At 46.2% G+C, this 16,616-nt stretch overlaps 1 protein-coding gene across 3 annotated transcripts in view; it reads right to left on the bottom strand.

Moving 5' to 3' along the window:
- Positions 1-16,616, bottom strand: part of ATG7 (autophagy related 7) — a 246,400-nt gene that overhangs the window by 155,169 nt on the left and 74,615 nt on the right. For all 3 annotated transcript variants that reach the window (XM_065933893.1, XM_065933895.1, XM_065933894.1), the window contains exon 17: positions 15,830-15,910. In XM_065933893.1, coding sequence (XP_065789965.1) covers positions 15,830-15,910 — 81 coding nt within the window. The remainder of the gene's footprint in view (positions 1-15,829; positions 15,911-16,616) is intronic.

The raw sequence follows: 16,616 nt of genomic DNA, 5'->3' as shown, positions 1-16,616 counted from the left end.
CCTGTGATATTCTTTGAAGAGCAGTGACAGTTCCTCTTGGTAGCAACTTACCCCTATAAGGCAGAGGAACTATGAAGGATGAGATTTCAAGTTACAGTTTCCTTCCATCAACAGATGAATGGATAAAGAAGGTGTTTATATGTATTTGTGTGTATACAATGGAATATTACTCAGCCATAAGGAAATGAAATCACGCCATATATAGCTATTAATACACGGTTAGAACCCAGAGATTATCATACTAAATGAAGTAAGTCAAAGCAGAAAGACAAATATCATATATCACTAACATGTGGAATTTGAAAAATAGTACAAACAAACTTATTTACAAAACAGGCTCACAGACATGGAAAACAAACCTGGCTACCAGGGTGGAATGTGGGGAGGAATAAATTGGGAGTTTGGGATTAATAGACACAAACTATCATATATAAAGCAGGTAAACAAGAAGGATTTACTGTATAGCCCAGGGAACTACACATAGTATATAATAATAACCAATAATGGAAAAGAATTTTTAAAGAGAATATAGATATATACAAATAAATGTATTACCAAATCACTGTAATGTACAGCTAAAACTAACACAATATTATAAATCAACTGTTCTTCCAAAAAAGTTATAGTTCCTGTAATGTGTTCACTCTATGACCCTGGACAAAGATCTGTCTGCAAAACTGGGTAGAGGAAATACTACTACCTTACGTATCAGAGTGCTGAGTGAGGGCTTAGTTGCTCAATGATGTCTGACTCTTTGCAACCCCACAGACTATAGCCTCCCGAGCTCCTCTGTCCCAGGGATTATATAGGCAAGAATGCTGGAGTACTGGATATTCCCCACCCAAGGATCAAACTGGGGTCTCCTGGGTCCCCTGCATTGCAGGTGGATTCTTTACTCACTGAGCCATCGGGGAAGGCAGAAGATCAGGTCAAAGAACACAAAAGAACTAGAAAAAATCTATAAAACCAACGAAAACTACAATTCTCTTCCTTCTTTGCTCTGCCCTGTGGATGAACCACTCATGCACGGCCTAGCTAATTCATCACAGCAGGCTAGTGCTCAACTCATAACTCAGGTCAGTCATCACTGGCCGGCAACATTCCAGAAGATGCAGCATTTCAGGTGCCAATCAAGAGCTACCTGTTGTTATACTATCTATATTATTAAAACTTCTGTATACTGACTGTGGACACATATGATGTATACACACACACTTAAATACTGGAGGTGGATAGTATTTCAGGTTCCTTAATTAAAAAGTGCCTACTCCAGGTGTGGTTCACATTCGAAAGACTAGTAAATACCCAACCTTCAGAGTCAGGTTATCACAAGTATGTCCATTACAGCTGTCTAAATCTACAGGAGAGGGTTCCCAATGAGAATAAAGAAGGATGAAAATAACTTCTCTGATTAAGAGCATTCAATACACATAAGGTTGGCTGGAACAGTTGTAGAGGGGCAGTCAGCCTTGTATATACAAGTGGGTTGTTAAGAATCTGGCAAACCAGGCAACCAAACACTCCTGCAGCAGCACTCTGGGCCTGGTTCTGGACATTTCACAGAGAATCCCATCACCTGATCTGATGGAAAGGCTAGACATGTCCCGTGATGACAGTCAGTCTGCATCTGTCTCTACCGGACTTCTGACATGGAACTCACAGTGAAAGCAAAAGGCCTGGGGTTTCTGTCTCTAAGAAGAGGCTGAATGACTAACTTCCGTGTCTGCGTGCATGTATGTCAGCTCAGTCGAGTCTGGCTCTTTGCAACCCCACAGGCTGCAGCCCGCCAGGCTCCTCTGTCCATGGAGTTTTCCAGGCAAGAGTACTGGAGTGGGTTGCTGTTTCCCTCTCCAGGGAATCTTCCCGACCCAGGGATCGAACCTGGGTCTGCTGCACTGGCAGGCGGGTTCTCTACCACTGGAACCACCAGGGAAGCCCAGTGAATGTTCTTATCTATGGCAAAATTCGGTCTGAGACTTGACTTTACTGTTATAGATCAAATGGTAGCATGATATCCTCCAATCGCTGGAAGACATCGACTTCTACCAGACAGATCTGCACTGTCAGGAGCGGGAAGACCGTCGGCTCAGTTCACTCTGCAACAATTACCGATGCCTCCGATTCCCCAAATGAAGCCTGTTGGAACAGAAGCTCAAAGCAGGACCATCGTGCTGATCGAGCTGACGCACTAACTTGCCAGCCTGGACACTCTAAGAGAAAAGCTGTTCCTCTTCAGTGGGAAAGCTACAGGAAGCTCCAGAGATGGCCTTGGGGTGTGGGTTTTTCTGGGCCTGGGAGCCTGCCAAAAACACCATCATTCCATTTCTGGCCCCTAGCACGCAATGATAACCAAGCCTTTTTTTTTTTTCTTTTTTTGCCTCCAGGAATTCCCCTAAACCACCTAGATTCAGTGCTCTGCTCTAAATGATGTCACTTAGACAGTAACTGTATTCAAAGGTATACACGGGAAGCAACTCTCCTACTTCCTTAAGTAAATGCAAAGCAGAAGCATCTGTACTTTCAAAACAGCACTTGCTTTGGATTCCTAACAGCTGCATGTCCCTTCCCTTCAAATGTGTGTTTTTTTTTCTTTTTTTTAACTGAAGCTGAAAATTTACCAAAATAGGAGAGTGAACTATGCTTGCCATGAACAGTTTCTTGAGGAAAACCTCTGAAATTCTCACTCCCTCTCCCACCCTGCATCTGGGCTGCTGGAGAGAGGCAGCACTAGCCATTGCTCCAGCCCACACGACATTCCCGACGACACCTTCTGAAGTCGCGGCCCCGAGAAGCACGTTCAGCACGCTCCTCTGGCTATCAGAACTCCCCTGTAAAAAGACAAGTTCCCCAAGGGTAGTCGACCAACTGGTTCATCAAGGAGCTTAACCAATCTGTTCTTTTTTAAAAAAATTTATTTGTTATTATTATTTTCTTTTTTTGGCTGCACTGGGTCTTCGGTGCTGGCTTTTACCTAGTTGCAGTGAGCACGGGCTTCTCCTTGCTGCGGCCTCCGCTGTGGCATGGCACAGTCTCTAGGCCCAGGGGCTCCGTAGTTATGGTACGTGGTCTCAGCTGCTCCGCAGCACGTGGAGTCTTCCTGGACTAGGGATGGAACCTGTGACCCCTGCGCTGCACCACCAGTGCGGTCCCCATCCACCCTTGAAACTGTTGAAAATGTAAAGTGGACTCTTCCCCTCTGACCCCAGATGAGTACACTGGAATACTCTGAGTGTGAGTTAATCCTTCCACCTCACTGTCTGAGAGCTGTTTAATACAGTAGGCAAACGAACTGGGAATCCTGGACTTTCGTGCGACTTCTCCGAGTCCAGTGATCTCTCCACCTGATAGACCGGGAAGCCCCCTTGCTAGCCTCTTCACAGGAAACTTGAAAGGGAGACTGGGAAGACATCCATCAGGGGAGGTCAAGGCGGGCAGAAATGCCACCGCCCAGGCAGCTGATGCACTCAGCTCCTGTTGCACTGACCTCCAACCCACTCACAGCTCCAGCAAGAGGCAGGAGATGGGCCCATGAGCAGCAGTGAGGGGCAGAGACGAGAACGCACAGACAGGCAGCAGCCTGGCGCTGGCACAGAACTGCCCTCCAGACTCTCAGGGCCTTGCCTCTAAGAGCACAGGGAGACGCCGAGTTTAGAGGGAACACAGGCAGAAGCCTTTCCCCAAGGTTCGCATCAGCTGCTCTCAAGCTGTGGGCCCAAACCTGGCCACATATACCTGCAGAGATCTCCAGGAAATGAGAGGATTCACCCCTGCCCCAAGTGCACAATCCTGGGAACATTAAACCTCATTTCATTTTGGTTAATAAATAGGGCCCTGGGTGAATAGACTACTGGAAAAGAAAAGGAAAGAAAAAGACAAAGAATCTAATAGCCTGCACGTTTATTATTTGCTGACCTCCTGAGGCCATGCCCTTTTTATAAAAATTACTCTTTTTTTTTTTCCATCGTTTTTTTTTTTTTTTTTTTTTTTTTGGTCAACTTCTGAAGACGGAAAGTTTGTTATGGCTGTAAATTACAAAGTGAGTGCATTTGTAAAGGACAATGGGAATGGCACCTAATCTCTGCTTGCACAAAGGAGTGATCAAAAACATTTACAGAAGGATGTGCCTGGTGGTCCAGTGGTTAAGAACCCACCTTGCAATGCAGGGGATGTGGGTTCGATCCCTGGTCTGGGAACTGAGATCCCACAGGCCTTGGGGCAACTAAGCTTGCACAGCACAACTATTGAGCCCTCCGTACAACTAGAGAGCCCATGAGCCACAATGCAACATCCTGTATATCACAACTAAGACCCAACACAGCCAGATACGTAAGAAAAATAAAGCGGGGTGGGGGAGACATGTAGGGTGGTGCCTCATCCATGACGCTCAGCACACCTGCTCTTCTTTAACCCGCACTGTCACCAAGGAACAGTCACAGCTCTTCTCCCCCTGAGGAAACCGAACCGCAGAAACCTCCAGACACTTGCCGCAGGTCACGTGGCTACTAGGCGGCACTGTCTCAAGGGCCAGTGCTCATTTCTAGTGCACGAACCCCGTCCAAATGGCCTGTTACCTTTCTGCCAGGCTTGTATGCCCTGAGTTCCCTGGAACAGGGGCTCGCACGTGTTCAGACCCGCAAGCCGTTTGAAGCCTTTGCCGTTCTTTAAACATCACCGACTCAGTGGACATGAGTCTGAGCAAACTCTGGGAGATGCTGAAGGTCAGGGAAGCCTGGCGCGCTGCAGTCCACGGGGTCGCAGAGTCGGACACGACTGAGCGACTCAACAACAGCAACAACTTGAAACACTTGTTCTTGCAGATGGCTCGTTCCCTTCATTCACGACACACGGCTTCAAGCTGCTTTTGCCCTTTTCCAAAAAATCAAACCCACCCTCAAAGGTCAAGAATTTGCCACTGCTGAGGCTATGAGGAGGAAAACACTGGGAGATCTGAAGCAATTTCCCAAGAAGAGTTTGTCAACTGTTTTGAGTTACCACAACAGAAATGAACCAAGTACACACACCCCCTGTGCCGCGCCCCTCCCCACCTCCCCAGGGGCCCCTGAAAGAGCCCATGGGACTTTCAGTCGTTTTGCAGAGAGCTCGACAGGGTGACGCAGGTCTCATCTTTCAGGTATGAAGTAAGCGCCTATTGGAATATTCTCAGTAATAGGGAGCAGTGAGTGATTAGGCAAAGAACACCAGATGTTGTGAAATAAAACTCATATTCCTCCAGCAGAGCCAAGTGGCACGCGTGTGATTCTGTTCTTACAGCAACCCACCCCAGTATTCGTGCCTGGAGAATTTCATGGACGGAGGAGCCTGGTGGGCCACAGTCCATAGGGTCGCAAAGAGTCAGACACAACCAAGCAACTCACACACACATTTATATACACTGCTCTACCAGGAAAGCATTTTTGCTCTCATTTAGTTTTTAAATCCACTTGCATTGTGATTGAAGTCAAGTTCATCAGGTCAGACTGAACTAATAGAAAATCTGGATGTGGGCAGAGTGGCAAGCCCATGGCCGGTTTTCTGCTCAGGCTTCCTTCTCGAAGAAAGACCAACGTGGAGTTCATGTTCATGCTCGGGATGGGAGAGGGGTTTTTAATACGACAGTGAATCACTGCCACTCGCTTCAAACTTCCACTTTTTCCATCATCTCCCTTTCGGGGTCCTTCATGTAAACGTTGACATAAAACAAAAGGGAAATGTGAAGTTCAACCTAGAGCTGGGGGAAAACCCATATTCTCTCTCCTGCCTTTGCAAACAACATGAAAATGTACTTTCGCCTGGACTTCTGTTCGAAGCTGGAGTGCCAATAAAGGTCTTAAAAATATCCGTGTGCTTCAGGGACTCAAGTCAACTGCCAAGACACCCAGGCTGCCTGGAGTTCTGAGTGCAGGCTGTGACATTCATCATGGCCGGCAAAGCAGTCCTTGCGGGGAATGAGCGCGTGTCCCAGGGATGCTGCTATTCCTTAAGATTCCAAGGGGAGTCTGCCCACTCAGTGTCAAGACGGTTCTTCTAACTTAAAAAACTTTGCCGTGCCTGCTCTCCCATCGGCTGTTCACCTTCGGCATGCCTACAGCCCTGCCAGGACCACAGAGCAGATATTTCCCCAGTTTTAGTCTGACTGCTGTAAATTTAAGATGTCTAACTTCAGTGTGTGCTTTAGCCAGCCCTTAAGATACTCCAGGAAACAGGAACACACAGTCTTTTCTTCCATGTTAAGAAAAATAAAAAAACCTTAATAAAACTTTTACGCTGGAAGAATTACTGAGAACTAGGAAAGGCCGGACACTGTAAAATTTATCACTGTGATCACATACATGTGATATAAACAAGTTATAACATCAGTAACTTCGGGAATAGGATGTTCTCAAATGGTTCTTTCACATATTCTATGGCAAGAAAGGCTGCAGTGATAAGCACTTTTAGAAATACCTGGACAGGATATCAGAAGACCTTTCAGAAAATAATAAAGTGGAGACTTTGAAGAAGCCTGCAAGAGAGCAAGCAAAAGCCTGCAAAGAGCTCACTGCCAGAATACGTCCTTTCACAAAATGTTAAGTCATCTTTGATGAATCCCAAAGGCTCTTTGGTTTAATATACTTTGGAAATGGTCTTCCAACACAATAACAAATCATCGAAAGCATCAACTCAAGCGAATGAGGTAGTAAAAGCTGGAAAGTGGCTCAGCTGAACAAATGTCCAGAGCACTGAGATGTAAGATTTGATTCCAGCTACCACATATAGCTTCATGACAGATCATGCCTACGCACTGGCAGGCAGAGGGCGTCTGCCACCACACCTCAGCTGCCCGCCCGACTCAGCTCTGGAGGGCACAGCGTACCTTCCCGTCCCTCCCTGTTGTGCTGTTCGTTTACTCAACTACAAATCACTCATTCATCTTTCTCACCATTCAAAGCATATTTCATCAGTTCCTACCACTTGCTATGCAATGGTTAACCCTTGCAAGCTCAGGAACATCTCTTGGGAAAACACGTTTAAATAAGTTGATATGCCTGATGTACGTAATTGTGTGGTGTCATTTTCCTACCTTGTCCAGAAAGATACCATCAGAAGCTTCAGAGGCTATCTTCCTGACCTCCGTATCATCCCAAAATGTTTCATGAAACAAAAGCTCCCAACATTTGTTGAATAATGGTTGTGAAAATAAACACCCAAATATATATTTACATGAGTTTAAGTACTCAATATAAACAGCTTAATATATATATTATTTTATTCCAACTGTGTCTGTACAATACAAGTATGAATGTTCATAAATGGTTTCCCAATTCAAGCTGATGATGTCCTTATTTCTTGGAGTGGGAACCTATCCATTCTCCAGCGGATCTTTCCAACCCAGGAATCAACCCGGGGTATCCTGCATTGCAGGCAGATTCTTTACCAGCTGAGCTACTAGTGAAGCTCTCTTATTTCAAAAAACAGCAGTTACTCCCATGTTCTTCCCTCCCTCCCTCCCAAAGGTGTGAGGGATACAGGGAGGAGGGAAGATGATGAATGTATTACAGAAACAAGGAACATGAGCAGATGGCAGCTGGGGCTCTTTGCCCATCAGAAAACAAATCAATGCACCACTAGAGTAGTGGCAACTAACTCCTAGAGCTGAGCAGGGTCAGGGTCTCCTCCCTCCCCAACCTGGGTGCAGCTCAGCCTAAAGAAAGTAGCTGATCAAGAGAGGCCACAATCTCCGGGTCGTGGAACAATACTCAGTGGTAGGTCAGCTCAGGCATCTCCCTTGACCACAGGTGACGAAAAGGACTCCCCAGAGAGAGGGGGCCGCTTTCCCGAGCCGCGCAGAGAGGTCACGGCGGGGCTGCGGCTGGCTGCACCCATGCCCTGCAGTCTCGTCAGGGGGCTGGGGATGTCACCCAAAAGACTCAGAGCAGGGGTGCCTTCCTATGATCCCCGGGTATGTTTGAGGGGCTTCACGAAGCCAATGAAATCGTCTACAAAACTGTGCGTGGCTCCCGTGTATCACAGGAGCAGGGTCTACTGCCTTCATCAGCCTGAATGAGGCCCAGAACCACTGTATCAAGAGCTGGGGGAGTGGGAAAGGCTAAAAGCAAGCGAGATTAATTCCAAACTGAAAGGAACCCAGATTTTCAGTAACATGAAGACTACGCTTGAGCCAGGCAGAAACTGGAACTTTCTAAGGAGAACACAGCCCTAAATTTTCTGATCTGGATGTTAAAAGAAATCCTGTGATGGGAAAAAAAAAATGTGTTTGGACAGGCAAGGCAGGTCTTTGACCTCAAGTGACAGGGAAAGCAGTAAGCACTGATTGGGTGGTCTCAGAAGACCACAGGTTAGACGTAACCAGCAAGGCTGAGTTCTCTGGAATCACAGGGGAGGTTTTGGCATCAACAGTCGTCATGGATCATGACAGAAGGTTTCTGCGGCCTCTCAAAGCCAAGGCAGCCTGCACTTTCAACCAGGCCTTTCACTGTACCTGCTGGTCAACAGTGAGTCCAGGAGGGGAGCCACAAACCCGGGGAGACCTAGCGCGATCATAGTAGTCTGTGTTCTCCTCCTGTTTCTGATGTCAACATCAGTCCCAGGCGCAGGCAGAGGCCTTGCTACTTGGTCACAGGGAACTGGATATGCGTCAGCCATTGCGATTTCCCTGGGAGACAGAAAATATTTTCCCCGCTCTATGGATGAGGAAATTGAAGCAAAGGGAGAAACGTCCAAGGCTTTTCAAGGAGGTGAAGAGCCAAGAGCTCTGAGGTTAGGGCCCTGCAGCTAAAACACTCCATACTGGCTCGGGCTGGATATTTCGCCTCCTTTTGGGAACTGAGCAGTTCTGGTGGGTTGGGGAAATCCTGGTTGCTAAGGACGAGATGTGCGATACAGTTTTACACAACGCAGCCATACATATGGAATCCATCACACATTAAAACAGAAGACTCGGGGCCTCGCTGGGTAAATGCAATAGAAGAAGGGAACCTGGGGGTTACTCATCATTTCCCAAATCAGAGATTTACGTCCCTTTTGGAAAGGAGAAGGAAAACCTGGCTGCCATCCAGTTTTGAGTGTATTTGCCACTGAGGCTGCATGCAAAAATTCCTGGCCTGCGTTGCGGAGAGCTCTTCCGATTGGGCTCCGGCCAGTTCTTGTAAGTGATTGAGATTTAAAACTCTGTATCAGATCAGAGGCCGAGAGCATGCTTGATGCAGCTGCACAAATTCCTCTCTTTAAAGCTGATTTCAGGCTTATAAGAGGAGTGCTCAGAGAGAAAAATTACCTGCACATACCCATAAAATACAGGCTTCCCTGGTGGCTCAGATCGTTCAAGAATCTGCCGGCAATGGAGAAGACCCGGATCCATCCCCGGGTTGGGAAGATCCCTTGGAGAAGGGAACAGCTACCCACTTCGGTATGCTTGCCTGGGAAATCTCATGGACAGAGGAGCCTGGTGGGCTACTGTCCACAGGGCTGCAAAAAGTCGGACACGACTGAGTGACTAACACTTTCACTTCATCCTAAAATACAGGCGATTCTGAAGTCCAGAGGGTAGACATCAACACTTGACAAAGATGTGCATGGCTGGGATATAGTTAATTGCTTCTTTATCCTTAAATATACTTGTTGATTTTTCTGCAAAGAAAACGCACTGCTTTGGGACTAAAGAATGAAAATAAAAGCAAGAAAAGGAAATATAAAAGCTAGCAACGTCGAGGGTCAACAGAGAGCCAGAGCTTATCTCATCCGACTGACTCATGTAACTGAAGAAAGGGAATTGGGGAGCACCGTGCTTGTGGTCCCTCGGCTGGCGGGCGCGGGATGGAGAGCCAGGACCTGGAAAGCCCCCGCCTGCCCCCCTGGGTCCCTACCCCCACGCCGGGGCTGCAGCAGCTGGACTCCTCAGGCTAGGAAACTCTCTAGACCTGGGCTAGGTGAGAAAGAGCAAGGGCCAGAGGAAGTACAGCCAGATTCCACTTAGGAACAACCGAGGTGGAAACAACTCACCAAGACAAGGGCCACGAGGGAATGAGGTGCGCCGCTCCCCAGAACACCTCCAGAAACGTGCCGTGTTCTCTGGCCCCTGGCTGTCGCCCGTGTGAATCCCTGGGCCTGGAATGTCTCCCCCGTGTCCTCTCTCCCATGGATCTCCACACATTCCTCCTTATCCTCTAACGTCAGCTTAGAAGCTGCTGAGACGCCTCCCCGGGTCTCCCCCATTTATAAAGCTGTCCTGGTACCAGGACAGCCCCACGAGAGGATACCTGCAACCCGCATGGCACAGCAAAGAGAACCAAGAAAAGAAGGGGGTGTGCCTTGCCTCTGAAGCACATCACAGCGTTCGGGAAGATTAGTACTGCTTTACAGGTCTCCCTCACTCTTGGCTCAGTCAGTAAAGAATCTGCCTGCAATGCAGGAGACCTGAGTTCGATCCCTGGGTCGGGAAGATTCCCCTGAAGAAGGAAATGGCAACCCACTCCAGGATTCTTGCCTGGAGAATCCCATGGACAGAGGAGCCTGGTGGGCGACAGTCCATGGGGTCACAAGAGTGGGATGCAACTTAGTGACTAAACTGCTCTCTTGTTAGCGTTCTTTGAAGGCAGTGGCTGTTTTAATCATCTCTGCCTCTCTGGCACACGGCGGGGACTCACACGTCAGCTGAGTAGACGAATGTCGCTGACAGACAGTGAGAGTTCCATTTCTCCTTTCAAACCTACCCTCTGTCTTTTTGTCCTCAACAGAGCATCAGCGGAACTTTTAGGAAACAGGTTGCTCTGGGGTAGAGGTTTTGCTTAAAAGAATTTTAAATACTTGAGTTTAATGGTGACGTTTCATGCTTCTTCAATTAACAAAGAAAAGAGAAATGACAGAAGAAAGGTAGGATTATACAATATCAAAAGGAAAATGACAGCTTGCCTCTGCCGAAGGCAGAATGGAAGCACAGTTTACCATATGATGACACCACAGCTGACATACTCTTCTTACACCAGCTCTCTGTCCTCAAGACGCACACACACAGGTGCACATGAAAAGCTAATAAGAAGTCACTTTGGGAAGTTTAATCACAGCCCATCAACAGAAGGGCCCATCGTACTGTAAACAGAAGAACGCGTACATTACTAGGGTTGCTAATGGCTAACTAAAATCTGAAGACCGGGTTTCTGGGCACACCTTGCTACACCTGAGCACCAGGCACTCCCAGACGGTGTGAGAACTGAGTCTGGGGCCTGCTTCCTCAGAACAGGCTGTCCCTGCAACACTGCCACGGCGGGGAGTGACAGAATCTTGCAACCGCAGCAAGAGGCCCCTGCCTGCAGTCTCCTTGGGCACGGCCCTGCTCCTGACTCTGAAGGTCCGAGAGAAGGTTCCGGCCAACTGCTGGGTCCAGGAACAAGGCTACAGTTACATCGAGCCCAGAGGGGACCTAGTTTTACTGCTTGGGAAAGAGAATGGTCACAGAACTCAGCATACTGCTCGCCTCCCCCAAGACTATCTGGGAAGGGGCGCAAGGAGACTTTCCAGGGTAAGGGAAGCACTCTGGACCTTGACTGAGAGGCAGGTTACATGGGTGTATGTGTTTGTCCAAAGTACAGAATTAGGCCTCTTAAGGCTTCTGCATTGTGCTCTACGCAAACTGTAGCTAGAAATAAGAACCGCGCACAATGATCAAATGCCAGGCGATAGGCTTACTATCTGCGATGGTATGGACTGGCGATTTTGGAACTGCTTCTGTGGAGTCTAGTGAATCAGCCGGCGTAATGGGGGCCAGGTTTCTCAGCTCAGGGGAAGGTAGTCACACGCATAGGAAGGGGGAGATTCTCACTACCAAAGGCGGGTAACATACACCATGTGCCTCCTGACATGAGGACACATCATCTCTTCTTTCATCTCATCTCTCTGCCAAAAATTCATCAACTGAATCTAGTCATAAGGAAACAGCAGACAGAGCCAAACAGAGGGAAATTCTACAAGATAACTGGCACAACGTCAAAGTGTTCAAGTTAAGAAAAGATAAAGAAAAGCTAAGGAACATTTCCAGACTGAAGGAAGCCAAACAGACATGACAACTAAACGCCTGATCCTCCTGACTTGGATTCTGGTCTGGAGAAAACGCTTATGAAGAACATTACTGGTACAAGCAACAACACCTGAAACATAGACTGTGCGTCAGGTAACAGTATTATGCAAATATTTACCTGCCTGCATTTGATAAATGCATTCTGCTTAAGCAAGACAAGAATCTTTTTCTGAGGAAACATACACTGATGTATTTAGCTGTAAACAATCACAGTGTCTCCAACTCATTCTGAGTCTCAAGAAAAAGAGGAGGGGGACTTCCCTGGTGGTCCAGTGGTTAAGAATCTGCCTGCTGATGCAGGGGACACAGGTTCAATCCCTGTTCTGGGAACTAAGATCCCACATGTTGCAGGGCAACTCAGTCCATGAGCCACAACTGCTGAGCCTACGAGCCCCAAAGCCCAAGCTCCGCAACCAGAGAAGCCACCACAATGAGAAGCCCTGCGTTGAAAAGTAGTCCCTGCTCGCTGCAACTAGAGAAAGCCAGAGCACAGCAATGAAGACCCAGCATAGGGGGAAAAAAACAGAAAGAAAAAGAGGAGGGGCAGGGAGGGAGAAGATCACATATACACAAACGGGGAAAAATATAAACAAAAAACTGGGAGATCTGGGTAAAAGAGTTCCTTGTACTATTCCCACAACTTGCCTGCAAGTTAAAAATTATATCAAAACAGAAAGGTACCCCTCCAAATACCCTAACTTCCCCCAAATTATCTAGGTGGAAAATCTAAAAACAACAAATTAATTCAAAGTATTACGAGAAATTCAAGAATATTGGTTTCAAAATTATACTTTTCCCTTTGGTAGCAGTTCCAACCTTGAAATAGGGTTTTTTGAAATTCCAGTGACAGATACTACCTATCATGTTAGAAAGTCTTACAAGGCGATGGCGGAAATCGGAATGAAAGCAACTCCTCACTGCCCTCCTCCCTCCAGATCTTCCAATATTTTTTCTGGAAGATGGAACAATTCACCTGGCTGCATGCCAAGCTGAAATCGACTAGGATAAGGAACAATGTGAATGTAGATGATCTAGCTTCCCTGACACCTACGTAGAGAACTGTACTCTTCTCCAGCTCAAGCCTTATAAAAGGTCTATGTTTTATTTACATAAATAAGGTAATGAAGGCATTAGTACTCAGCACAGATTATCCTACCTCCTCAATCTATCTGTACTTATGGTTAAATCAAGACACAAGAATGGCCTGGCGGGGTGTGTGTGTGTGTGTGTGTGTGTGTGTGTGTGTGTGTGTGTGTGTGTGTGTGTGTGTGTGTGTGTGTGTGTGTGTGCGTGTGCGTGTGCGTGTGTGTGTGTGTGTGCGTGTGCGTGTGCGTGTGTGCGTGCGCGTGCGCGTGCGCGCGCGCGTGCGCGCGCTCAGTCGTGTCCGACTCTTTGCAACCCCATGGACCGCAGCCCTGGACCAGGCTCCTCGGTCCATGGAATTTTCCAGGCAAGAACACTGGAGCAGGTTGCCATTCTTCCCGATTCAGGGATCAAACCCACATGTCATGTGTTGGCAGGCAGATTCTTTACCACTGCGCCACCTGGGAAGCCCATTCTATTTAGTACTTTGCTTTTTAAAATCGTAACAGTACTTCATGGAAGTAATATCAAGACGCAAGTATGGCCTTAGTCCTACGGGGGGGTGGGTAGAGGTGGTGGGGGGGAAGCAAAAATACTGAAAAGTACCAAAGGAAAAAATTACTTCATAGATGTCAAAGGAGAAATTTTTAAGTCATTTTTAGCCCCGAAGAATCTTTTTGAAACAAAAACAACTATGATACAACTCAGTATAAAAAAAGTATGCATTAAGAAAAATTCATATGCAGAGATGAAAATATAACTGCATTTGTCATTTCAAAGTATCAATGCTGGGTCTGCAGATAATACAGAATGACAGTCTCCTAAGCAAATAAGTAAGGTAGCCAAGTAAGTAAATGCTGGGCTTCTACTGTAAGGAAATACATGCACCCATGAAGCAAACTTTTCAGCACAAAAGAAATTTAATACCCGGACCACATGAAAAGTGATCGCTCTGGGAATAACACAGCTGTTAAAATGCAAGTCAGTTTGTATTAAGTCCTCCGGCGTGTTTATGTAAAGCAGGACTCTCAGAATGACCACTAAGAGGAAATACTTTGCTAGCAAAAAAGTACTATCTACATTTAAGGCTTACAATAAGTGTGAAAGAAAAATGCAAAGCTATGCTCTTTCAAAGAATATAAGGGACGGCAGCTAGCGGATGTGCTTGTGATCCTTTTATAAACAGTATCTCCGGGGCTAATTTAATTAGAAATAGAACAAGGAAAAAAATGAGTGTTTGCATTTCACTTAGAGAACCTAATTATCTTCACCTCATTTGACTAACTAGACCTAGATAAAGCCACAGAGAAGTCTCTGACACTTGTGTCAAACAATTTCAATATGAAAATTAATACTGCTAAGTTATTTTGAGACCAATTAGCTCAGACATTCAAAGGGGGAAAAAAAAAGGTACTGTGCTGAAAAGCACATAATCCTAAAACCTGCATTTCTGAAGACGAAAGTGCACGTAGACATCCTTGAGGCCTTGGCTCAGGCACATAGATGTAAGACGCCCTAGAGAACCCACAGGAAGTATGAGCTTGTGGATAACTGCCTACAAATGGTAAAGTTTAACTCTCAACACGGACACTTGGGATGCAGAGTGATAAAACCAGAGCTGAGTTTGCTTTGGAAGGAGAAAGAAAGAAAATATCACTCGAAGTTTTTGAGCACCTAAAATTAACCAAATTTATCAACACTGTTGGTCAAATCTGAGTTAACTTTTTAGAGAAACTGGTCAAGATGGTGCTTCTCCTAAGCACCATCCCAAGTAAGACCCAAGACCCAAGTAAAATTTTCAAAGACAGCTTGTCATCTCAGAGTGCACAGACTTTACCCAGAATTCAGTCCTGTTCAGACTGATGTAGACTATGCAGCAAAGAAGTCCCAAATTATAACGACCCCAACGTTTGGGATTAATGACCCCAATACCTAACACTTGAACATGGAAGCCTTACCAAGAATCTTGAGTTTTAAAAGCCAGGTTAAATCACTGGGCGTTAGAAGGCTTACAGAGGTTTCCAAAAGGAAGTCAGTTAGAACACACAGTGTATGTGCAAAAATAACTCAAGACTATCTCAAGGCCTATTAAAAAAAAAATGAGATGCCATCACTGTAGGTCTGAGATACGTCAGCCGGTTCCGTTACAATGGGGGACATACCAACTCTGTTTTTAGAGCCCCTGGAAAGATCAAAGCTGAACGGGCCCTTTTATTGGCTCCCCAGCCAGGCCCCTAATCTCTGTCTACTTTTTCTTTGTCGTTATGTGGAACTCCAAAAGACAACACCATGAGGACTGCCTGGTCTCCCTCATCCTCTGAGCAACACTTAAAAAACTGCTCTGTGATGGTCTGCGTGAGCGGGGAGCCCTCCGGGGAGGAACAAAGATGAGAAAGTTCAAATCTGAGCCCACATCAGCCTGCTGCAAGGACTGACACAGAGCTATAATGGTCTAATTGTCTCTCTCGCTATTCTACAAACCCAACTTTCTCAGGCAGGCTTCCCTGTGAGAATGAACACAGATAAATGAAAACGTAACCCCTTCTGGTTTGGTTTTTTTTTTCAGACCCTCGACCTCCCCCACGAAAAGCCCTTGGCTGGTTTGGGTGCCTCTGGCTGGGAAGGCTGACGGGGCTCATATTAAAAAACAAGCCCCGCCAATGTAGAACGACTTACTTTGGAAGAACAAGCTGTGCATTTGTCAAAGGCCAGGCTGACGGGAAGGACATTATCAAACCGTGACAGAAATCCTCGTATCTAGAAACAAACAAACAAAAATTCACGTCAAGCCCCGGATGACAGACCTGCAAAGGACATGTGTAGTTTCTGACAAGAAGTGGGGAACAATTCACCTGTGCTCTTGACACAGATTATGAACAGATTACTAATGAAAATGGAGTTCAATGTACTTTAGTACTTGTGCTAAATAAATCAGTTTTGAAGAACTATACTAGGTCCTTTATTCCATTAAGAACTGGCACACAAGCTTTGCACATAACTTGAGACCTAAACACAAACTGACTCCAAAACATAAAAAACAAGCTGAAAAATCTGTTGTTTTAATAAATGTCTTCATATATATAATCAGCCAACTAGTTTATTATGGCAATTCTCACATATGTTACAGTGAATATAGGAGAAATGTGCACTTTAGGATATGGCATTGGATGGGGCCTCACAAGGTAAGAAGGTCTGTGAACAATAGAAGGTAGAAATGGTCCTAAATGTTTATTGAGTTATTTGCCTGACTTGGAACCCACAGAGATAAAATGCAAACATTACCAAAAGTATGGGAAAACAGCGCCACCCTGAGCATAAAATTCTGAACTACATCTGATTTCCACTTAAAGGGAACAGCCTGGGAAAGGGGATAAGATGATTGGATGTCATCACTGACTCAATGGACATGAGTTTGAGCAAACTCCAGGATGATGGACAGGGAAACTTGGCGTGCTGCAGTCCA

Source organism: Muntiacus reevesi, chromosome 4 (genome assembly GCF_963930625.1).
Source record: "Muntiacus reevesi chromosome 4, mMunRee1.1, whole genome shotgun sequence".
In the NCBI taxonomy this organism is placed as follows: Eukaryota; Metazoa; Chordata; class Mammalia; order Artiodactyla; family Cervidae; genus Muntiacus; species Muntiacus reevesi.
Note: the sequence above shows the minus strand (reverse complement) of the source record. Positions and strands in the feature narration are given on the sequence as shown.